The sequence below is a fragment of the Toxorhynchites rutilus genome, chromosome 3 (assembly GCF_029784135.1).
Source record: "Toxorhynchites rutilus septentrionalis strain SRP chromosome 3, ASM2978413v1, whole genome shotgun sequence".
Lineage (NCBI taxonomy): Eukaryota > Metazoa > Arthropoda > Insecta > Diptera > Culicidae > Toxorhynchites > Toxorhynchites rutilus.
The window spans coordinates 241,835,443-241,861,328 of NC_073746.1; the positions used below are offsets into that span (position 1 = coordinate 241,835,443).

The 25,886-nt window shown below is 38.4% G+C and overlaps 1 protein-coding gene across 6 annotated transcripts in view; it reads left to right on the forward strand.

Moving 5' to 3' along the window:
- Positions 1 to 247: 247 nt before the first annotated feature.
- LOC129777831 (regulator of gene activity) overlaps positions 248 to 25,886 on the forward strand; it is a 59,913-nt gene continuing 34,274 nt past the window's right edge. For 4 of the 6 annotated variants that reach the window (XM_055784349.1, XM_055784353.1, XM_055784352.1 and 1 more), the window contains exons 1-3: positions 276 to 435; positions 6,557 to 7,089; positions 20,964 to 21,515. In XM_055784349.1, the coding sequence (XP_055640324.1) occupies positions 20,967 to 21,515 (549 nt within the window). In that variant the 5' untranslated portion in view covers positions 276 to 435; positions 6,557 to 7,089; positions 20,964 to 20,966. The other 2 variants (XM_055784351.1, XM_055784350.1) reach the window with 2 other exon arrangements.

Genomic DNA, 25,886 nt, shown 5'->3' on the forward strand with positions numbered 1-25,886 from the left:
TTCTTCCGTACTATTTTCATATACCGCTCCCCTACCAACTTAGTGACGAAACGGCCACACCTCAGAATATCTTTCTAGGCGCCTTGGTGCTGCCAAGTGATTTTTTACGGTAAATATAAAATCGTGTCAAGAATTTCGCCCTCACGCTGTTCCTCTTTTCAGTTATCTGTGGCCTTTCGCCGGCTGCCATTTTGATCAGTATTCGCCCTCTCTGTTTCTCCCGTTTCAACTCAGTCGTACGTTCGCTCCATTTATACGCAAAAAAAGGTTTGCTCTCACGGTTTCCTATCTCGCACATATTCCAACATGTCAGCCATTGTTTGAAATTGAACTCCCTTTGCCAGAGGTTGTCCGTAATTTTCGATCTTTTTTCGCGTTTTTTCCGTGCAAACTGTAGCCATTGTGGCGCGGCAGCAATCTGGTGTGAATCTTACGGTAAAATTGAGCCCGAATTGAGTGCAGGCGTTACAGATTGCAGTGAATTATTTTCGTTCCATTTTCGTGCTTATGTGTGTGGCGATTCCCTTTCCCAGAGTCGTCTTGGGTTCTCGAAAAGTGGTCCAACAGAAGAATCGCGTCCTACCCATTCGTTAGCGAAAGCATATAAGTTAAAGTCATAATAGTGGCCCAAATTGGCTAGCTGGGAAAGAAAGGAGAATCGTGGATTTTCAGATTTTTTTTTCTCGCCGGAGGAAAATCCAGTACAAGAGCAGCAGCAGCTAATCGATTGATGGAGTAACATGGAAAAGTGGAAAAACGGTTCCAACACAAACGTGGAATTCTATGAGGAGAACAAATATCGAGAATCAAGTGTTGGTGGATATTCAAGTGTGCGTGTGTGTGTCTAGAATTCGTTTCCTGGACACAAGAAACCGCGCGGGTGGAATCTAGTGGGATAGCAGAATGTTAAAATGCTATTTTGTGGTCATGTCCCGCAAAGGAAGGATAATGGTTTCGGGCATATGATTGGGTGATCGGGTTGGAATATGCAGAAGTTGTTTATCCATTGGGGGCTGTGTGCATCCCGAGTGAATACGGGCTACTGTGGTTAAATGTGTCAAATTATAGTTTCACGAGAGCAAGAGAGAAGGAAAGAGAAGGAGTCACTTTGTGACAGTTTTGACGTTTGCAAGTGCCATCGGTGTGCGCTGGTGCAACTCGACAGCCCAGAGTTTGCTAATGTATGGTGGACATTGGTACGGAGGATGCGCAACGGAATTTACTGAATTCTCGTTTCGAGCTTGAAAGTTGGGGAAATTTTTTTAGGTCCTGTTTCTACAGAATTTGTCATCAAAGCCATTCGAAAGGATCATTCGATTTATCCGCAGCAGACTTTGTCTAAGACTTAACAATCTCTTAACGCATGTCATGAAATTGATAAAAGGATTACCCGTGTAAGGTATGATTCAGATTGGTGGAGATTCGATTTTTAAATTCTCTTGCATCAGTCCTTGTTATGTTATCTAAGTATCGACATTTGCTGTGTAGGATTTATGTAAATATTGAGCTCAATATTCAGACAAATTTTACAGATGAATCACGAATGTAAGTTTCACCAAAGATGCAGAAAAGAGTTCAAATGATCTTTTCACTGTATCTAAGTATTTTAACCTAGTTTCTATTGAATTTTGTAATATGCGCCCGAGCATTAATATAAAGAAAAATAACTTAGCGTCTGTTATTCTCTGTTTAGTTTAGTCTTTCTTTCACAAAAGCTCATCATTCAAATAGCTCAAAATACAATATTTCTTTCAGATCTGACAAAATACAGCACATTACTTTATAGCTGCGAATGATCCGGTTTGACCGTGATATTGTTGGCTATTTAAGGTATCCTCAAGATTTTTTTTCATTTGGAATTATCCTAATAAATGCACCCTTCTCCGACGAATACATTACCCCACGGAAAACTCTTTTTGCTATGGATAGCTCCTTCAGACATCATGTGGAACCTATTTTTCTTTCTTTTGAATTTTTCCCTAAGTGTGGATATGTTTGGTTTATGCTACAATAATTCCTAGCTCGTATCGAGGTTCTTATAAAGTTCGAGTTGAGTTTTTATGCAATGTTACTAGCAATTCATCGTATTCAAATTTTTAATTAACTCTCGGTCAATTTGCACTGAAAGCCAACCGGAAGGTCAATCAACAGAGGGTTCTGATTCGCTTAGTAGGCGGACGCGCAACCATTTGTCGACAAAAGGCCAGCTTCCTTTCATTGACTATCTCCAGTAGTATGTATTATAAAGATTCGTGGATAGTCAAGTCGGCTCATCGATTTTTTTTCCTTATAGCAAAGCTACAAAAAATATAATTATTTCGCGAAAGATAAAGCCACCAGAAAATACTGCGTGTAGTTCAAGAAAGTAGTATGTCTGTTGGGAAACACTATGCACATATTTCAGTTGGTTCTATAGAGTGAAACCTAACGAGTTTTATGCTAAAATTGATCGAGAGGTATTGAACAAAAGGCGGTTGTACGGGGATTAGAGCACAAATTCAACTCTTTGAATTCCTGCTTGAGGTCTTACATAAGCCGTGCCCAAAGCGACATCAAAATCAACAGTTGCTCAAGTAGGAGAGAAGTAGTTGCAAGATCTAAATAATTGTTAGTGGCCTCGTGACAGCAATCAATACTCCTCTACCACGAGATTTTTGACTGTTTAGATGACTTCTATCAGCATCAGCAAGAACAAAGCATCTATTTTGGTCCTCAGTTCACGCACGTTTTGATGACGTGCTAAAATTCCGAGGTTAATGGAACAGCGATCACAGGAGCTGGAAATCGAAGGGATTTCAGGTGCCGAAGGTTCAGAATTAGGAAAATTTTCAATTGTCATGTTTAGTTTTTAATATGGTTGGTTGAAATATAGGGTTGGGGGAAAAGAATGTCGTATTTCTGATCGAAATTTGACGCTTTATTTAACATACTTAAAATTATCCAATTTATGTCAAATATGCGCCGTTTTGTTCGCAAACTTGTCGTATATTGTCGTTGATAATATACATTTCTTTTTCCCCAACCCAATATGCATATTACTATGGGACCCTTCTTCTCCTTTCAGAGGATTTACATTAAATTTCTGGTATTCCTAAATTCTGCTATTCCAATTTTGGTTTAACAGAGAGGAGGGGTCTCGAACCATCATAAGAACTTGCCCTTACATAACAATTTTCACGCCGATCCGTTCAGTAATTTCCATAAGAAACAGACAGGAAAACAGACCGAAAGACAGACAGAAAGACATTTTCATTTACAGTAGAATTCCGATTATTCTCGGAATAGTCTGGCAAGGTCACCGTGGATAACGAAAATCGCATTAACACGTTGAGTGCCACGCGGTTTTATAGCGACTTTCCTGTCAGGCCATGCGCTGACATCGTAGTACAGCCATGCGAAGCGCAACACTGGAAAATTAGGATTTAATCGATGGAAATTTTTGAACGTATTATGGCCATCGTTTCTTAGCGAAAGAAGCTATTTCTGCTCGGAAACAGTAAAATTTCTGCGGTGACTGACGCGGCCTAATGGAAAGCTCGTTGTCAGTCACCGATGACTGACGTGGCAGTCAACGTGTTAAACAACTAAAATGAGGTGCAAACACGAAAAGAAGAAAGATATTTTAGCATGGAAACTATGTATTATCAATACAGATATGATTTAACTATCCATTTGTATGGTCATGTACACAAGTGGTCAGATAATGTGGAAGAGCAAAATCCTGCCCCTCACTGGCGAATTTGGGGGAAGCCTATATAATTGCTATGGTACTCACCTTCGCGAATAACCCGCATCACGGATCATCCGCTCGCGGATAATCGAGGTTGTACAGTATATAGATTTTCACTAACGATAAACAAAGCACTCCCGAAATATGAGTTGTGAACACCACGGCACAGATGGCAACATTATAAGCATTCACGATTCAAGTTCACAATCAGAAGTCGAAATTAGGATTTACCGGATTGAACAACACGAAAAATATTTGCGATATACGAAGAGATCGACAGTAGTGGAAAGACTTTTAATCCTTTGTAAGGCCGTGGCAACTATATTGTCACCCACGAAATTTTCGAAATTTTTTCGCTGCAATAGAAATATTATTTCAATATTTTACTTAATCAAAAGATTCTAAAGGTATCTGGTAATACTGGAATTCTTTTTGAGCTGCTAAAAATGTACGATATTAATTTGGGAGTCATTTCTAAGTAACAAAACAACGAATTTAAAAAAACAACGACCTTGTGAAATCATTCAAACTATGTGATTTTACAAGGCAGAGGCAAACTGTTTTTGGCGTTAACGGGCAGTGGCAATTATATTGGCACCAGATTTTTCAACTTCCTCATGTAAGGATTTTGTTCTCTGAGGTTGAAGTCGATACCTTGGCTAGTTTCCACGGCCTTATAGGGTTAAGTTGAGTGGTAGAAAATCTAGGTGTAATGATTGATAACCAGATAAAATTTACGACGTATATTTGTTCAGATACTGCTGACTTTCTGAGCAATAGTTTTGACACTATCACGCACCCAAAAAGTGCTGAAAATTGAGCTGAAATGGAGTCGAACAAAACTGTAGAGGATGTCGCTGATGATTACAATCGATGCCTTTGAGCTGAGTGTTTGAGGAAAAAATCGATGTATGACTAGAGACATGAACATATGGTTTTATAGCACCACGACAACGCTCAGTCACATGTTCCAAAGTCAGCGGAAACTTGTATAAAATTGCTTAAGGGAGGACCTATGTCTGGAATTTTAGCCGAATCGGTCGAGTAGATTCTAAGGGTGGGTTTAGACTAGTGATATATTCATGTGAAGAAATATGATGAGATTTATAGAAATCGCATCAACCGTTTACACTAGCGTGAACTTCTATAATGAATATATTCATATTTTCGGTGAATTTATACACCTGAAGTAGAACTGCATCCAACTTTAGTGATTTCTCACTAGTGAGAAATTCACAAGCGTTTACATATGCTGAATTTATTCAAGTTATATATACCTCGAATAAGTGTATCATATTTATTCTCACCCATTTACACCTATTTTCACGTAATAAATCCATCTATAGCTATAGATCTCCCTAATGTAAACCCGCCATAAGAAATCGATACCACCAGTTGAAAAAACATTGTGAATACGTTCGGGGGCGATGTAGAAGCTGCCGAAATGTTGTTGAATCTTATCCACACTTCAATGTTATATATCTATATTATATATCTGCGTTTGTTCATCGAACACATTTCAATTGTATACAGAGTGCTAAATTATTCAGCGCAAATATTTTAAGGCATGGTCATATATGATAAAATGAGTCGTTCTATGTACATGGCCTAATCTTTGGACGAATTGGAGATTCGGAAGCTTTATTTTGGCCGGAAGAAACGGGCAAGCTTATCATGCATTTTAGGAACAAAATTAGTAACAACCTATAAACATCAACTTAATTTCATTTACTTTTTGAATGGTACTTAATTTTCCATTGAAATGTTCTACAATTTCATCCTATAATCAAATTTTGTTATCTTTCATTCGTTCTTTTTTATCGAATAGATCCTCTATCACGTTTCATGTTTTTACTAGGTAATCTAACACCTTGTAAACACTTGTCTACTACAAACAGCATGTTAAAATTCCTTTGAACTACAAACAAATAAGCGAAAAAAGCGATAATAAGAATTTGGAGTAAAACGAACTCTCACAAATACAAATAGAACGAGGTTTCGGCCAATGCAAGGATCTACCTGGTTGATTAGACCAGCTATACTCAACCAGCGTCCCGCGGCCCGCATGTGGTCCAACGAGCTCTTCTGGTTGGCTCATTTGGTATGTATGATGTTTGGAATTCATACACAAGAATTACTGTAAGATGAACTATTTACTGTAAGATGAACAGCAGGCTCGACAGTTTCCAGGTAGTTGTTTTTATTCTCAGATAACCATTAGATACAATATTTTTGTAGTACAGCAATCTTTTATTTGCATTCCAGCTGTTTTTTTTTATAATTACCATTATGAATGGAAAACTGTTACACAACAGTATTTGAATATATCTTGTTAGTAGTAGAATAAACACCAAATGCGGGTTTTAGGTAGCATACAGAGCTGATCGCATGATGATTTCAATACGTTTTGTGTATCTGATAAATATCTCAGTAAGATCGTGAAAAATTATCTCACTCAAGGGTTCATACAGTTTCATATTATCCCCAACCGGCGATAGAACAAAAAAATCCAAACAACGAGTACCTACTGTCCACTGTACATTGGCACACCCTAGTCTCTTGAATGTTTTCCTATGCCGCTGGCGAAGTGCATCGTTGTCATGCAGAAGGACCTTCCAGTTTGCGAAAGTTTTTTTTCCTTCTTTCGCTTCTCTATTTTATCTATCTCTTTCGCGCGCCATGTTTGTGCCCCGTCAATAGTGTTTTCTTTTTCTGCATTTTTCCTCAAAGCAATCCAAAGAAGAAAAAAAAGCATTTCTGCCGTCGTAACCTGTGTATATCGCTTTACACCTTATTTTTATGTCTTGTGTGTTTGTCTCTGTATAGGATTCCGTATCGTTGGTGAATTTCCCAGAAGTGCAGTCACAAAAAAGAAGGAGAGAGAAGAGGCTGGAATAATCCGGAGGAAATAGTGCATAGGCGAGTGATTAATACACACTTCGCGCGTGTGTGAAAGAGAGTGAATTAAGGCAAGTGGAAGAAGACGCAGCTGAAAAAGGAAATATTGATCTTCGGCTGTTCAATCTAGAGTGAAGTAAAAAAGAAAATAGTGTGTGAGAAAGAAGTAGCAGGAGGGAGAGGAAGAGTGCTCCGGATTATGATTGTTTGGTCGTGATATCGAATTTATTCAACTATACATCAATCTGTGGCAGCGCGGCGGAACACAGTCGCAGCAGCAGCAAGGAATCGACGCGCTTCGCATTGATATTCAGCTTGCTTCCTAAACCACAATAAAAAATTCGCCACCGCCACCACCACCACTACCATAAATAAACCGTTCCGGTTTTAGTTGGCTGTTTTCGTTTACTATAGGGAATCCTAAGGATACAGTTTTTATGAATCATTTCCCATTAAGTTAGGTGAGTGGAGCACATTTTTTGCAATTATTTTTGAGTGTTTTTGGTAACTCCTTTCAGGTGAAATAATTAGTTTAGCTTGCCAATAGCGCATATTGACGGGCTAATCTCGTCATGTAACTATGCACACAATAAATTAATAGTTTATCATTGAATCATCCGGAACAAATGATGGTTAAGTTCTTGTGGGAGTTTATTTTTGCAAGAATATGAATATGTTTTTCCATTTCGCTATATGTTTTTGTTATGCAGTCATTTCACCCCAAATTGATCAGTTGATGAGCTGATTTAGTACAATCGATTTGCACACTTCTTAACAATCTATTGTCATGTACAAAATTATGGAGGTTTCAATAGTTAATTAGTCAAAAGAGCTTCTATGATTGTTTCATACATTCCATACCGAGCGAGATAGTATGAATATAAATAACATAAACTAACCGTATATCTCTCTCGACTTTTTTATTCGATAGGATAAGTCTCAATATAATCGGATAATCAGTCAAATGCTAGAATCTTCATTGAAAATTGATAGAAGAGAGGTATTGCTTAAAAAATAAGTAATAAATGCTTTTGTTCAATGTGATCAATCATATTTTTGGGAACAGTACATTGCGCAGTTTATAATACAACAAATAAATGGAAACAAAACAAAAAGTGTTATTTTATGTTCAATTGTTCTAGTTATGATTGATGATGCACTTTCAAGGAACGGAATGGTTTTGGAAAACCAAACGTTGCCTTCAACCGGTACAAGAACAAGGCCATGCCTAAGCTTGAACCGGCGTTCTGCATTCATTCATAATTTATCGTGAATTATCCACAAGTCGTCTGGAAGGTCTTTGGCTCTCTCAATATTCGTTTATCGAATATCGAATAAGAAACATTGTAAAATATTTAAAATATTGAAGATCTTTATCAAATTTTTTATTTTCTCAGGGTGTCGACTGCCTGGAAAAACTTTCAAAATCAGGGAATTCAAACAGGGTTAGGGAAAATCAGGGATTATCAGGGTATTTCGTCACCAATCTGGAAAAAAGCAATTCTGCCGTACAGAATTTTGATTACTACAAGTTAGTGATACAAAAAAAATATTTGGCTAGTTTTTTTTCTTTCTTTATTAAAGATTTTCAGCTGAAGGTTGGTTCATCTCTGTATTCGACTAGTTTGACTCTCTGTTGGGTTTCAGTCCATCAGAAGTGTAAACAGCGCAAAAATAAATGGCTTCTACGGCTGTTTTTTTTACTAATATCTGGTAGATATGTTTGCGTAGACAGAAAGAGAGATATGATGAAATCAAAAGTTGTCTAGCATTAGACGGCACCAACGTGAATTGGTCATTTTATGCAAGCTGCGATAGGGAATGGAAATGAAGAAGAAAAGCTCCTGTATTCGGATTCAATATTTTACACGGTGCATCCAAGGATGAATTCAAAAGTAGCCAAAATTTCACGACAGACGAATCCTGCAATTTTGTCTGTTATGCGAAGGAATGTCAAAAGCACTGGTTTAAAGCCTTATGAAGCGTTGATGTATCCTGCGACGAAAGCTGTATCTTCTCTTCATCCTTCCGTTATTGGCTGGTAAACGATTCGAGAAGCTTTTGACTATATTAACGGATTTTGGACGTATCAGTTGAGTTCCAGCAGAGTCAGCACTGAAACAATATTGCTAGTAACAACAAGTTCACTCACTATGATATTAAAAATGAGAGGATTTTTTCATTAACACCGAATGTTTTTATGAAATCATGCGTGTGGAAACATTGGAGGGATAGTGGTAAAAATGTCGAGCTTTTGCGCCAAATGAATCAAAGTTAATGGAACGGCTACAAGACAAAGAAGAGAAGTCTCGAAAAAAAATGGGAAACGTACAGAAGAAAGCCGAAAGATTGTAATAAAAAATCCTTTCATTAAAGTCTTAACAATTGAAATTGATTCGAATCAAAATGAAAATGGCTCGTTTTGTACTTTGTACTTCAAGATAACTATAGACTGTATACAAAAATTCAATATATTATCTTTTACGACAATTCTTTGTCGTCGTTTAACTCAATCAAAAATCAAACCCAATTCATTTATTGGAAGATATCGACAGACTTTCATAAAATGAAATTTATGAAAGTCTGTCGATATCTTCCAATAAATGAATTGGGTTTTGGTTAATTAAACGTTTCCAGAATTGAAACTACAGAACTAGAAGTAGATAATTTGATTCCTAGTCTACATCTGGAATTTCTCTGAGACATTACTGGAAAATCAGGCAATATCAGGGAAATTTTTTTCGGGTTTCGAGTCGACGCCCTGTTTCTTCAAATGGTACTACATTTTCAGAAACGTATTTAAGGGTTATATGAGAAAAAACACTGTATCCTGTTATACAGAGCAGAAAGGGAAGGAAGGAAGGTATTGAATTAGAGAGACTTTAAACTCTGAGAGTTCATTCGTCTCTAGAGCAGAAAGCTATCACCAGTGAATTAAAAATGCAACTGTTGCAATGATCAACCTATTCGTCTGATTTGGCTGTGTTGGCAGCGGGTAGCAGTATAATCGATAGTCTCTCGGATTCTCACTGCATATCTGGAATCCCTGAAATAGAAGATCATTAGAAGAACCCCATTGTATTTCAGGGGAATGATAAGATGTGTTTTTAACCACAAAATCGTGGTTTTCTTTTGAAACGACAAGAATTATTGAAAAATCTAGTAATAAGCCAAATCAAAACACTAGTTTAAACGCGAATGAAGTGCGACATTTCGATGGTTTCTTTTTCCAGTTGTAGAAGAGCTTTGCAGAATTCCATCGCGTGCAAACATCCCCCACAAATCTCAAATCTTATTTCTTATCACCCTTCAACTGAATTTTTAATGTGAATACTTCAGATTCTCATGATTAACAAAAATCAATGGTGATTTGTCGGTTATTGATTTGGAATGCACTCGAGGAAATTAGCCCTCTGATTGGCAACCATGCTTTGGATGCCAACATCTCGAGCACCAAAACAGCTGAGATGTAGGCACCTTGAAGTTTTGAAAACCCACTGACAGCTGAGTTGTTGGCACTTTTCAAGCACAGCCAGTATAACATCCGGCTGGAGGAAATGAGTTCGTCCGATACGAGCTTGAGCTTGGATAGACTGTACACTTCGTAGTTGCTCTCCGTGATTGGCCTGAACCAGCGAAATTGCACAAAGAACACACCGAATGACGTTTGGGAGTAGCAAATCATTCTCATTGTGCAAGTTTCGGTGAATCGAGCTTTAAATAGTCATTGGTGATGCCAGCCACGTCCTTACAGTCACCGAAGGAGGGACCAAATGTTAGCATGATATTCGTTGCCCGAAGGCCAGAAAGGTCTTCTCTATAGCTTGGTTCCCTAGTGTTTATCAAGGAAGGGATAGTTGTTAGTGGGGGAATGTAATAATCAGGAATCACTGTGGTGAGTGATGTGATTATGAGTTTATCCATTTCTTTTTTTTACACAATAACCATGGATAACAGCTATTACAACCATCTTCCTTATGAGCTTTGGACCCTCTGCTCTGATTCTCAATAGTTTCAGGTTCTTTTTCGGACAAGCTACTATAGACATCCGTCATTCACCGTCAATATCAGCGAAATCAATAATTAGTGCGCTCCAAGACATCAAAGGGAAAATCGTTATTTGTAGTCTTTAATTGATTAACACGTTGATTGCCACGTCAGTCACCGGCGATTGACAGTATTTCATATGTTAACAACGGTAACTAGTATAGGATTATAAGTTTATAAGCATTCCCTTTCGAACAAAAATATCTTCCACTACGATAAGGAACGTTGGCCCTAATACGTTTAACAATTTCCACAGAGTCGCTATGAAACAGCTGTTGCTGCGAGTGGTCAACTGCGACTGCCAAGAGAGATAATAGAAGGGCTAGCCATGGGCAGAATGAAGTCAGTAGAGACACGGCCATGTCGGTATCGATTTTGGTAAATTCATAGAATTTGAACACTTTGCAGAAGCGTATCTTTTATCAAAAAAATGCAAAATTCTATATAATATATATTATGTTTTCGTTTTTTTTCGGAAGTTGAAACAAGATTATACCCGACCATCGCTTGTCAGTTATTTTCACCCATTATCTATATAATTGGTTTGTTTTGAGAGAATAGATTTTTTAAATGCATTTCTTCGGTGTAATACTTCAGCTTCTTATGATTCATTTAAAAAAATTCAGACAATTTTCATAGGAATTACCGTTTTTTTTTTTGAATTAATAATTATTCATATATTTTCCAAAAAATCATATAAAAAATTAAAGTTAAAAGTTGTGTAAGAAACACTTTTTTCCTTACATTTGTCCATATTGTGATGTACGGGTGATTTGTACTTAGATTGCCTCTAGTTTTAACACTAGAACATTTTTTGAAATGAAATTTGAAATGAAATGAATTTTTCCAGATCGAGCTTTAGTTTTTGAAAAGTTTTTTTTGCTTGAAATTTTTTAAAACGAAAATTCAGACAATTTCCTATTAATCACTCATGGAATACATTTATGTAGAACATCCTGTCAAATATATACCTGGAATTTGTGTTTTTGAAGATACATAATCAACTCATATCTCCACATTCAAAAAGTTAGATAATTCATGAGAGATTGTTGTCAGCCCGAGACGAGTTGGTGCGAAACTCAGAAATTCATCAAATGATCGAACTGCACTTTGTTTGTCAGTAATCTAACTACATAAAATTTGGTGAAATTACAGTCATACATTTTTTTTGTTATTTTGATGTTCGTAATTCGAAATCAATTTGCAGCTTCCTTTTTGTTCCCCAAATACTACATTTATATTCAATCGATTTTTCTTCTACGTACAATCTAAAATTCATCTAGACATGAGATACCAATAGAAATGTGGGGAAAAATAATCATGAAGATTATTTTCAAATAATTGAATTTTAAAATAATTGAACCCCATTAGTCAAACTGACGCAATTGCGAGAAAACGACAAAAACTGTTTTTCTCAAAAATTTTAACCTGGTCCTCCTATTTGTTGGTATCATATTCGATTATTACACCCTAGACATATTATGTGTGTGTCAATATGTATTATTTCACTCAAAGGACAATATGAAGTCCTTTAAGTGAGAAAACTGGTTGAACTGCGGAAATTTGAATGCCATTTGGTCGGTATTGAGTCAGACCGCACTAAGTAACAAAATATGAAAAATGAGTTAATAAAAGCAAACGATGATGAAATTCTCAACCTATATTCTACTTTCATTAGATCACACTTATGTTACTAACAGCCGGGTGTATGGCATGAATTTATTTTGACTGATCAGTGAAAACTGATAATAGTATGCAGTCAGTGGATTAAGAAAAAAATGGAATGAATTTGAAATGAAATATTGGATCTCTCCGCAGTAGAAGATTCTTCCCTTCGTCCTTCAAAAAACACGGTAAAGTAACTCATATTGAAACACAATGTGTATGCTTTTCAGACAATTCTAAGTTATTTAAGTAATTACTAAACTTTTCATAGTCGATTCTAAAACTTACCGTGGTCTTTCATTGACTTGAAGTACTCTTCTTCAGAATCACGCTAACTCGTTTGTCGTTGTAATATATTTTTATTAAAAATCAAGAGTTACACATTTTCAATAACATACTAATCGATTATTTTTGGTAAGTAAAATACTGTTTGAAACCATAAAACCGGTTTGTTTTATTGTATAGGTTTAGTGGAGAAAATTCTACTGTTTAAAATCCATTTCGACTGCGTACTGAATAAATTATATGATTTCATCATCAAACTGTTCAGCCAGAGTGAACCAAGTACACATGGCCTGTCGTAATCCCTCTCGATTGACCCAAAAAGGTTTTTTTTTGTAATATTAAATTTACATATTTACATACTCGGGCGAAAAATCGTAATTTGTGTACTTTGGACTGTGCGCGTCTCTGTGATATTGCTATTGTGTATTTTATGCGTTATTGGTATTTATTCAAAGAAAAAATATAAATTGAGTAAACAAAACTCAAAAAAATATTTTTTCTTCAACATGAAGTTTTAATAGACATTTAATTCAGCCACCTCATTGATGCTGCTGTCAGACCTATACTCGAGTATAGGAAGGTTAAAGAATTGCTAAGAGCTGTAGAAAACCAATTGGGGAGAGTGATTGAAAGCTTCCAAAACTACGCAGCTTCAAACTATGAGTTTGATTTACTCGAAATCATAATTATGTTGCTTAGTCCGGTCTGACTGAACACCGAACATTTTTCAGTCATTTGAGGTTTTCCGAGCACTGCTTTGCAATAAAATAGAAGTTTTTTCGTGAAGTTCCTCATAGTTATCTCGATGATTTTGTAGTGGGGTACTTTTACGGGAAATAACTAAATGTGTTGTATGATAAGATCGATTACAGTTCACGGCTTGAAGTTTTCGAGAGATGATTTGCCTCTCCAATCGTTTGAGTAATGTGCAAATATTTACCCATAATTATTTCCTCTGAATGGTTTACCTGATTCGCCCGGGAAAATCTCTTCCGATGACGTTGTATAATTATTTCCTCTGAATGGTTTACCTGATTCGTCCGGGATAAGTCTCTTCCGATGACGTTGTACCGGTTTGATATCGATCAAGTTTTGCAAGTATGAAATGAATGAATGAATCAAATTGTATATCTACCGTAGCGCCGCCTGTGATGGCAACCGAAAACATGAACTAACTTTTTCTGAAATTTTGATAGGTACCCTCAAGGACTCAAAAACTGCCAAAAAGTCAATTTTGATTAAAATGGCGTTTATGAGGCTTCTCAAACAAACGATTCAATTAAGTTGTTCAAGTGATGCCGGACATTTCAATGCTGTATTTCGATAACATTCCATGGGCTGGCCGATCCTCTAAAAGTGTGCAGCTTAATGGAGCTACAAAAGAATATCCCCTTCAAATTCCTTAAAACGGAAGACGAATTAGACGCGCGCCATTAAAGGATACGGGGGATACGGGTTAGGGGGTCTACGTTGCCACATTGGCTGCGCGTTCGCTTAGTAAGCGATCGATCGTGAGTTCAAAACTCAGGGCCCTCATTGTGTTGTTATAGAATAGCTACGTCCACGCAACAATCATCAGCGATGGAGATCGATCCACGGTCGAAATAAGATCGATTCGTCCATACAACTGCTCTGCTCTGCAAGTCACATCGGGCTGCTGTTCTATAAATAACTCAACAATGATCAATCAACTGTCTCCGCTGTCCGGTCTAACTGGATAATGGAAGAACAGAAGGAAAACTCTTACGCCTAAATGGCTACTGTGTAAATGTGTACCATATGCAATGGTATAGAAGGGAATAATGGCAACTGTGTAATGTGCTAGTTATAGATATGATAAACATGTAACATGTACAATATTAAAATTCGGCTCTGTTACAGCTAAATACTAATGAGCCTAAAATAAACAAAAGAGATAAAAAAAATAACTTATCCCCAAAAACCCAAACTTCATAATAGTAACTTTAATATATAAAGAGTCATTCATTACCGACTGGACAGTTTTGTGTTTTCGTGTGACCGAACTCTCAACACATTTTTATGATCTGTCAATGTCAAAATGTTAGTCAAAATCAACATTTTCATCATGATGAAGTACACGAACGAGCAACGCTTAATAATTATTAAAAATTACTACCGACATTGGGAGTCAGTGATTGCAATTTTGAGAGCGCATGCTCCCATTTTCGGCCTTAATAATCGTCTCAGCCGGCAGGCTTTGCATAGTTGAGTGACCAAATTTGGGTCTACATTTTCGCTGTTGGATGTTCCCGTGTCAACGAGAATCCTCTCCGCACGAATCAACGATAGATTTAACTCCACTCACCAAATTCTTCACAGTAGTCTTTGTGCACTCTCTGAACGCTGCAGACCAATTCTTCTTGTTTAGTCATCCATGAGAATGCTTTAGCGCGATCTTGATGCTCCGGTGTTTGTTTGGCCACTTTTTGCTTTTTATAGGTCTTCAGACCATGTCTTTGTTTAATCATCCCAACACTGGTTTTGAACTTCTTGGCCAAATCACGAATAAATACAGACCTGTTCTTCTGAATCTAATTTACATCCTCGAAAGAACACTCATTACCGAACTTTGCGACGATTCGTTTAACATTTTCTGAACAAACTTTGATTTTTTTTAGCTATTTTGTGGTATGTAACACCCTTTTCGGTGCACCAATTGTGCAGAATTTTTGTTTTAGTTTCCAAATCAATCCGCGACATTTAGAAAACAATTTTATGACCGCGACCAAGTGACTTGTATTTCGATTTTTGACATGTAAACGAAGCGTGCTCCTATTACACGACAAAAACAAGTTCTTCACCCGTTGGTATGTAATAACATGTTAAATGTTTAAGACTACTTTTCGATATACACCTTAAGATTCAGTCTTCTCATATTTTATTCGTGCTTCTCTATCCACTACAATAGATTTTGTTAAATGTCTGATAACATAACTTCCTCATAACCCTCTATTTGAAAGTAAGACGATTTGATAAACCATATACAAGATATAGGGTATGATGATTCAAGAAACATTTTTTATATTTTAAATTTTCTCTTCTCTTAATTATAGTACTTTTGGTTGGATTAGTTTAGAAAACTATGCCTTTTCCTTCAGCTATTTGTATCAGTGCTGAAAATATTCACGTCCACGACATTCAAATTCGGCGAATTTCTGCCTTCCTTGTATTGATAACCTACTGCTCAAGCGAGAGTCGATAAATATGAAACAACACTATCAATGAACCCCAGTGGAATGAACATCAACATCAGCTTATCATGAAGTTTATTTTTCATTTGCATCTTCCTTTTTGTCATGGTATTCGTAAGTTCGAAAATGAAGATCATTGCGTGTTAGTGAAAATCAGAGCATAAAATTCAACGTCACCAATTGAGAGTGAAATCGATTAATGGTAAAGGATGGCAATTCATCACACAACATTCTTGTTTTTGGCGACTTCAGCAATGGAATGTATAGAATAACTCTTGCTACGTTTTATGAATCTACTCACGATTGCCCGGAAATGGCATACACCACCATTTATATGTGCAATGGGTGACACGTTTTCAGTAAAAATTCACTGCAATCGATGAAGATCAACTTAACGTTCGTGAGTGATAATCACCTGAAATTATTGACAGTAATGAAAGTGCCTGAATGCAGTCTTTTCGAAATTCGTTTATGCTGGGGTGGCATTGCGCATTTCGAAACGAGTAGCTCGTTTCGAGAGAATTCGAACTCAAATCGAAATGGTTTTAGTATTATGTATATTTTTTTCAAGTTCATATTTTCGGTGTTCTAGATTTAGAGCAAAATTTGTCTCGTAGAGAAATGTTAAATTTTTGGGTTCGTAAACAAAGCTGGTCAAGGCATGTCAAAATGGTCGAAACGAACAAAAATCACTCGTTTCGAAATGCGCAATGTCACCCCTGTTTTCGATCAATATACCAGACAAAGTTCACGCGTCTCGACTCTTGTGTTATACTCATTATGGCAGATATGGTGTTGAGTTTCATCAGAAGAGAATTCATCCGATACTGGGAAAAATCTAATTCCTTCATTCGTGAATAAATTTTGATAATTTGTGGCACTGATTTGTATACGCTATGAATGCTTGGGACTTCATTATTCGAAAGCAGTTTGTATTTTGTGTACCAGCTATCATTAATTTTTTAAATTTATTTCACCGTCTTGGATTTAAAGATTCATACAGACTGTTTCCTTAGGGTAGCTCCTTAATGCTACTTTTAAACACATTTTTAGATATATTAAAATCAAAACAATTATTCACATTGAACTCACGGAAACATTTAAGTAGAGTACTGTTTTGACCGTAGGCGTAAGTAAATTTCTTCTGTTAGAAGATTCGTTCTATAACTTCCTGTTTGCATTCTTCATGTGACACATAACAAAATGACGTTTTGTTAAGCAATTCACTTTTCTGGCTAGGCTATAAAACTAAACTTGTTTTTTTTTCCATTCGTTTTATTGAGCCATCAATCGCATCGCATGGTACCTTGCCATGGGAAGTATTGAACAAATACTAATCAGTATGTTTTGAATTTACAAAGACTTGTAAAAAAATCCTTTTTTCGTTGTGGTGTAACTTCATCGATTTCTTAAACTGTATTTTCATTTTCAGTCAGCTTATTAGTTTTGATATAAGTCCCTGAACCGCAATCGTATCATATTCAAATACAGATTCCCATAAAAACTGAAATTACTGTGAAGAAACCAATATTAACGCAAGCGATAACAAGAAGAGAAGTACCCTAGAATGCTATAGTTGAATATTACTGACAGGTTTATTGCGCATCCTAGTTCTCGGTAAGGTTTCTACCTGTTTTTATTTTTTTTTAAAGTTTAATTATTTTGATCTCACTGCCTTATTCCGTGGATAATCGGGGCTCTGCTATCGTGATGAAGGATGAATAGTGCAGTTATTCTGATGGCATCTAAAAACAAAATCCGGAAAAATCTCATACACACTTCGCCATTCTTTCAATCATTTTTGTTTGTCTCAAAAAAGTGAACATTTGCATTTTAACCCTTTCGTTACGAGTGTCGTCTATAGACGACATCCGCGCGACGTCCTGTGTGTACGAGTGCCGTCTATAGACGACATCCACGCGACGAGCTGTGTGTACGAGCGTCGTCTTTAGACGACATGAAATTCATACTGCTCTTCGATCACACCAGCGCGATGTGCATGCTTTTCGGCGCAGTGCTCCGTACAGGGGTAGCACTTCGGCGGAGCACACTGCCATAATGAATGGGTCAATACACTGCTATTTGGCGTTTCGTTAGGTATATATTACTTAGCAAATACAAAATATAAAGGGTGTGTCACATCAAATTGCATCACGGAAAAAACGCTGTAGAAATTCGCCCAGTAGACCGATCCTTTTGAAAATTTTAGACAGTAAAATAAAAACTATTAAACAACTTTTGGCATTTTCTTTTTATTCATACTTCGAGCCCAAGCCCGTATGCTCGTACCTTCCTCTTTACCCCGTCCATAAGGTTCTGTACAACGTCAGGTTGTAATTTTTTTTGAACAGAAATCCATTTTCTTTTGAAGTCCGCCTCCGATTTGACAACTTTTGGGTTCTTCCGGAGGACCTGCTTCATAATCGCCCAATATTTCTCTATTGGGCGAAGCTCCGGCGCGTTAGGCGGGTTCATTTCCTTTGGCACGAAGGTGACCCCGTTGGCTTCGTACCACTCCAACTCGTCCTTTGAATAGTGGCACGAAGCGAGATCCGGCCAGAAGATGGTCGGGCCCTCGTGCTGCTTCAATAGTGGTAGTAAGCGCTTCTGTAGGCACTCCTTAAGGTAAACCTGCCCGTTTACCGTGCCGGTCATCACGAAGGGGGCGCTCCGCTTTCCGCAAGAGCAGATCGCTTGCCACACCATGTACTTTTTGGCAAACTTGGATAGTTTCTGTATGCGAATCTCCTCCGGAACGCTGAATTTGTCCTCTGCGGAGAAGAACAACAGGCCCGGCAGCTGACGAAAGTCCGCTTTGACGTAGGTTTCGTCGTCCATTACCAGGCAATGCGGCTTCGTCAGCATTTCGGTGTACAGCTTCCGGGCTCGCGTCTTCCCCACCATGTTTTGCCTTTCGTCGCGGTTAGGAGCCTTCTGAACCTTGTATGTACGCAGGCCCTCCCGCTGCTTGGTCTGCTGGACGAATGAACTTGACAAATTCAGCTTATTGGCGACATCCCGGACCGAACTTCTCGGATCACGTCTAAACTGCTTAACTACGCACTTGTGATCTTTTTCACTGACGGAGCATCCATTTTTGCCGTTCTTCACCTTCCGGTCGATGGTTAGGTTCTCGAAGTATCGTTTTAGTACTCTGCTGACCGTGGATTGGACGATTCCCAGCATCTTACCGATGTCCCGATGTGACAACTCCGGATTCTCGAAATGAGTGCACAGGATTAATTCACGACGCTCTTTTTCGTTCGACGACATTTTTCCAAATTTACGAAAAATTGACAGTGAAGCATGGCCAACGTGATCTATACACTCTTATCTGATTTTAAAGCGAAAGCTGAAGATATAACTCCTAAAAATTAAATTTCTACAGCGTTTTTTCCGTGATGCAATTTGATGTGATATTGGTGTCAATTGGACTGTCCCCTGAATAGCCGCAATCGGTTTGTTGAACCCTTACAGCCAAAACCTTGTAAACGGTTGGGAGCTCTACAAGTTTTTTCTAGTGGACCGATTTAAACCAATGGTTTTTTTACGTAATCTTGGATACATTTCCTGTCATGGTACGTAGGATTTTTTCGAAATATAAATTTTTGACGAAATGACATTTTTGCCTCAAAAATCGAGACAAAAACATTCACCAAAATTTTATTTTTCAAAATATAAAAAAAAAATCCTACGTACGATGACAGAAAATTTAGTGGAGAATCTGGAAAAAACTATTTCATCAAAATCGAATGGACCGTTCCGGGGATAGAACTCCCACCAATTTTGGATTCGCGTTCCTTACGCAAAGACCTAGGTCCACTAATTGGCTTGTAACTTGGAAACGGAGCATCGGACAAACCTGGGACAAAAACTACAATAAAGTAGACATCCCAGAGAACATTTTAACCCAGAAATATTTTTTTAAATTTTTTTAAGTTTCCCTAGTGTACTTCCCCCCTTGATACATCGTTGAGACGGTGTAGTTCCTCTAGGAACTTTAGTGCAATTGAAGAAGAAGTTATAAACAACATTCGGATTACCTAAAACATGTCTTCAAACTTTTTGCATAACACTGTTGCGCTAGATTTTTTTTTGAACTATTGTTGGTCTTCTATTAATACCTTGGTTCACGCCACTAACTTGGAACATGATGCCAATACATACGCAAACTAACAATTGTCACGCTTTCTCGATGAACAACAATGTCGAATCATAATATGAAATAATAATGGTCTTCAAACTTGTTTTGTAACAACTGGAAAAAACTTCACAGCTCGCGCTGGACAGCTCCCGCTAGCCGTCAGCTGAATAATGTGATGTAATGTGTGTTTGTGTGTTCAGATCTGTTGAATGCACTCTGTCCAGAAAGAAGAAGAAAAGTCGAAAAAGCTGTGTTAAATGCACTTCTTTTGAGAACCGTAGCTCTATCTTTCACCAAAATCGTCTTCTGTCGAGCTGAAGCCGGAGAAAATTGAACCATTCGTGGGCGCTCCCTGCATCAAAATAAACCGTAGGTTGCAGTTGTTCGCCATTATCCGGTGATTATGCATTATTAGCATAACCGCTTTCTGCTGCACAAGCTTTCCAACCATTCCGCACAATTTATGCTGTTTGAAATTCCTGCATTTGAACAATCGGCACCGAGACAACAAGACGAAGCCAAACATAACGCAGCGGCCTTCGGAGCGCAGTCGAGATATACTCTATTGTACGACAAGAAGAGATTTTGTTCTTCACTACACTCCTTTGGCTCCATTTTTTTTCGTTTTATTCTGCAAGCCAGCGTTCCCTTGGGAACTCGCGGGCTACATAATGATGGGCCGGTATGAGGTTAGTGATAGGGGAAGATGATGGGTACCCACCGTGTGTTTGTGCGGCTTGTAGTCGATGCGATGAAACTAGCGAAAAGATCTCAAGAAGAAGTGCATTAATTCAAGTTTTTCTTTCTTTCCTTCTCTCTTTTCATACTCGCGTTCTACTTCGACTCACGCTATGACGGCGACATCATCAACAACAACTACTACTACTACACGAACACCATCAACAATAACGACAATGATGATGATGGGTGTGATGATTACAACGATGATGATGACGATTAAAAACCCTTCGGACCTCTACAGGTTATGGCAAACTTGAATTTCCAGCAGCCTCCGAGAAGTATACCAAGTAGTGCATCGTTGAGTGGGAGAGGAGGTACTGCGGGTGGCTTCGGTAATAGTTCATTATCGGGCCATGTCACACCAACGTCTGGTATGTTCCCAACTGCAGCAACGGGAGCGGGAAGCTTCGGAGCAAGTCAACCACCTCACTCGCAACAGCAGCAGCAGCAGCAGCAACAGCAGCAGGGACAGCAGGGGCAGCAAACGGTGGGTCAGGGCGGCCAGAACCAACCCCCTCAACTGTCCCCGAGTACCGCTGGAGCGCGGAATGGTGGAAGCGGCGGAGTGTCGAGTGGAGCAACCGGCAGTGGTGGAAGTGGTGTGGTCGGCGGAAGCAGTACGAATCCAGCGACCTCCAGTGCTAGCACTAACGGTTCTCAACAGCAGTCCCAGCAGCTTTCCTCCTCGAACTCGTCGGCTCCAAGTGGGACGAACGCGCGGAATAATCTCTTCGCTGGACAACGAGGTTTCGCGGATCGAAGGGCAATGCCGGCACTCAGTGGAACGACAATGGTAAGTCTGCTCTGCTGGGTGAATTGTTTCTGATGTTCAATGTTGGTTTTTTTCAATCGCAAATATAATCATGAGAAAACGATTTTTGTGCAAAGAATCAACCAAGGAACAGGTCATTCTTCCCTAACGTTTGAACGATGCATAGTTTAGCCTCGAAATAAACCAGCTCGGTTTAAGATTGAATCTCGAAATTTAACTCAAAGAATATGTTTCAAATTAAAATTGTATTGAACGAACAAAATATATTCGTTTCTCTTTGAGCTTTCTGGAAATGAATTATTGTTATAAGCTGATGATTTGACATTGTTACTTTTTTTAACCTTCTCTTCTAACACAAACGCGCCCATATGTTTAAGTTCATTTTAAACTTGGGGTTTTACGGTGGTCCAAAATTTCTCGATAGAGCAAAATTCCATAGTGTATGGAGGGTTGATCTTTTTGGTACAAAAACATGAGATCTCAAGAAGAGCAGAAGTCATATTCGGAGCCAATTTGTCAGTTGCGACGAGGAGGACCGACACATCCGCCGATCGTTGAGAAAATTTGCGGCAAATTTCGACAATTTCGACTCAGGTACATTTTAGGGAAGGTCAATTTAGGAATGATGACATAGTATTCCTGACCCTGCATTTGTCTGCTGTCGGCCTTGATGCAGATCCTATCGTCTATTACAATGCAGAACATTTTTGTAAACCACTTCCCGTTCAGCTTCCTTGCGCGAGTTTCGGCCACCGAGCACTATTATCGTCGAATATACGATTCCGAGCTATTTATGGATTCATCGATGAGAGACGTCTGGATTTTCGAAGTACATATGTACCGATAAATTTTACATACTCTTGTTCCGAAGTTATCACCGTGGTCACTCGACCGATTTCGATAAAAATCTCTCAATATTAGTATTAGGTTGGAGAAAAAGAAATGCTTTATTTGAAATGTTTCGGATTGTCCGATTTGGGTCAAATATGCACCGTTTTGTTGAATAATATGTTGCCATTTTAAAGCTAGCTTCATAATGCCTCTCTCATAGAGGTCTGAGTTCTTAATGGCGCAAAGCTCTAGTAATCGATTTCAACAATCTTTTTCCTTCACAACGAGCATAAACTTGAAATTTTTCGATCAAATTTTTTTTTCAAATTGATTAGCGAGCACGATTTTTTTTGTGCGGTCGACGAATTTGTATTCATCTAGTTCCAACGAATTCGTATTCATCTAGAGCGGCGACGAATTTGTATTCATCTAGTTCCGACGAATTTGTATTCATCTAGTTCATTAAACCGTTTCGTCATTTCGTCAATAATTTGGTCTATAATCAATTGATGACGTTACTGTCAATCATAGTTTCGCCAGAAACATCAATTGCATCTTTGAGCGTACTATCGGAATGATGATCTGCTTAGAGCTCCTCTATAGAAGCAAGGCAAGCCTTGACGATACGCACAAATTCTACTACGTCTAATTCCTTTTTTGCAAAATTTGATAAAGAACATCCATATGTGCAATATTTATTCGCAAAAAGTTTTAGCAAGAATACAGTGTTGAATTCAAGTATGAATGCGTGAGGACCTCTGGATGTAGCAGAAGATTCAGCATTCAAGACACTGTCGTCAATGTAAATCTCACTCACACATTCATTGATAGGTGCATAATTCAAATCATCTATTTTTGCAAACATTTGGTATTTTGGTCTCCATGAATTGCTTCAATGGCTCGCTGCGTTTCGACGACTGCGAGAAAAATGCCGCAAGAGATGAGATCGTATTGAAAAACCATGATGTTTTCTTGTTGTGAAGCAAAACCAATCTCAATACGACAGTGAATATATCCAGTGAATAACCAATGTTTGCACACCAGATTTATCTCCGGACATTACAGTAGCGCCATCATAGCTCTGGGCCACAATTTTGTCAGCATTAAGACCAAAGTACGCAGCTATTTCATCCACATGCCCGGCCAATGCAGCGGAGGTTTTGAAATGTAAGCAATGATGATGATGATGATGGATTAAAGAGACTTTAAACTCTGGGAGTTCATTCGTCTCTACATCGTAAGCAGACATACGTGTACTACATGTACCGGGTTCAAGTTGTCGAATGAACAAAATCGATAAAAACGCTCGAATTAATACCACACATCATCGAAGAATATCACCACATCCACAGAAATCATGATCATGTGCTCCCGTGGCCGAGTGGTTAGCGTCATAACTAACATGCCGGGTGTTCGGGTTCGATTCCCGTTCTGGTCGGGGGAATTTTTCGTCAAAGAAATTTCCTCCGACTTGCACTGTGATCACGCGTATTCTCTAGAGCTTGCCACTCAGAATGCATTCAAGGCGTGTTATTTGGCATAGAAATCTCAACTAAGTACTAATAAAAATGACGCAAGTAATACTACGTTGAGACGGCGAAGTTCCTCTAGGAACGTTAGTGCCATTGAAGAAGAAGAAGAAGAACAGAAATCATGAATGAATTGGTTCGTTCTTTTATTTGTATCATGCTCGCTCGGGGTGTTTGATGCTGTGTACTCTCGCGGTCTCGTGCCCTCTCTCAAATTTTAATGACGTCAGAAATAGGAAGTTAAAAAGAAAGGGAAACGATGACAACTACGAACAAACACTGAAGAACGGTGGTGTGTATTTTCCGTCGTTTGCAACGGTTTTGTTCAGCTGAAATATTGAACCGAGAACGTCATTTTTACGCAAGGCGGCGCATAAGTAATAGTGATCGTTTCATACGTAGTTGACTGTGTTTGCCCTGTGTTTGGATGATGGCGGGTTCAGATGAATGGTTTGAACCTGATAGTCATTACTGCTTATTTCGTAGCGTTAAAGCTGTTTTGCGCGCGGAATGGGGTGTATTCAAATGTAATTATCAGATTACACCCAGGTTTTTTTTACGCGGTTTGTTTTACCAGGTTTTTTTTACGCGGATTTTCCAATTAACGCGGTTTTTTTTACGCGGATTTTCCAATTAACGCGGTTTTTTTACGCGGATTTTCCAATTAACGCGGTGTCCGCGTAAAAAAAGACCGGTGCAATATCACATCTCCCCCTCGGCTAACATTTTTCGCTTATGTTCTCTCAGAGCATATTACGGTAATTAGTGCTTGTAACGGTGCTTAGAGCTTATGAAGGAAATTAGTGCCGCACCTTATCAAGATTCTTACTTGGTTTTTGGTGTTAGGGTAGCTCACCGGGCTGTACAACGGGGCGGGGTTTTTACAGGCAGCGATTCGTGAATGGATTTTCCTGTCTACTTAGCTCTGGACGGTCCAACAGCAGTACTGCACGTGCATCGGCAGTAGAGTGCACAAATCACAAGGGAATCTTCTAGCAACAGCAGATGTCCTCATTCGTGAGGAAAACCGGACTATAGCTATCAGTATCCTACGAAATCGCAGAAAAAAACTACGGGTTTTCGGAAACGAGTAACACTCAATTTTTCACTTTCGTTCTACGTAAGGATAGTCCCATTTGATATCTATCATTAGGTGACATGGTTTTTTTTCACACGGATTTTCCAATTAACGCGGTTTTTTTTTTCGCGGATTTTCGAATTAACGCGGATTTTCCAATTAACGCGGTTTTTTACGCGTTTTTTTTACGAGGTACGTATCCCTCGCGTAAAAAAAACCTGGGTGTATATTCTTCACGGTGGGTTTAAGTTCCACCGGAATAGAAAATATAATAAGGATATTCGGGATAACATGGCAATCACAAAAAAATACCTTCGATAATTCCTCATACATGTTACAAATGTGAAATAATATACATTTTATTCTGAGATTGTCTACCTGTCCTATGAACAGTTTGAACAGGCGGACGAGACGCCTCTGGATACTATACGAGATATCGATCACTACACTGCCGTAATCACGCAAAGTGACGCAAGTGCCAAAGGTAAGAATTTTCAGTACGAGACTTTTTGTAAAATTGCATGTATAATCAGCATACGCGTACATTACGAAAATCTGATCTGTACAAAATGTGTATTGTTGATGGAAAAACATTGCCATCGGCTTGATTTTTGAAAAAAATGCAGTTTTATTTAAGCTATGCCACCAACACCAATTTGTTTTGGAAACAGCAAATTTCAATCGCTGTTTCCACAACCGATTGGCGTTCATCCATCAAAGTATGTGAGAATCTGTTTCCAATTATTTTCTCCAATTTTCTCCTGCCGTTCAGCGAAGCATCAGGGAGAAGAATTCACATACTTACCCAACTTTGTAGCATGAGTCGAGCAGGTTAACATAGTTGAGAACCCGATTGTAATAATTATGGACAGCACCGAGTAAAACAGATTCAGTTTACGCGAGGATGTTTTGAGTTTTGTTACAAGATGTGTTTCGTTTCATTTGGAGCATTTA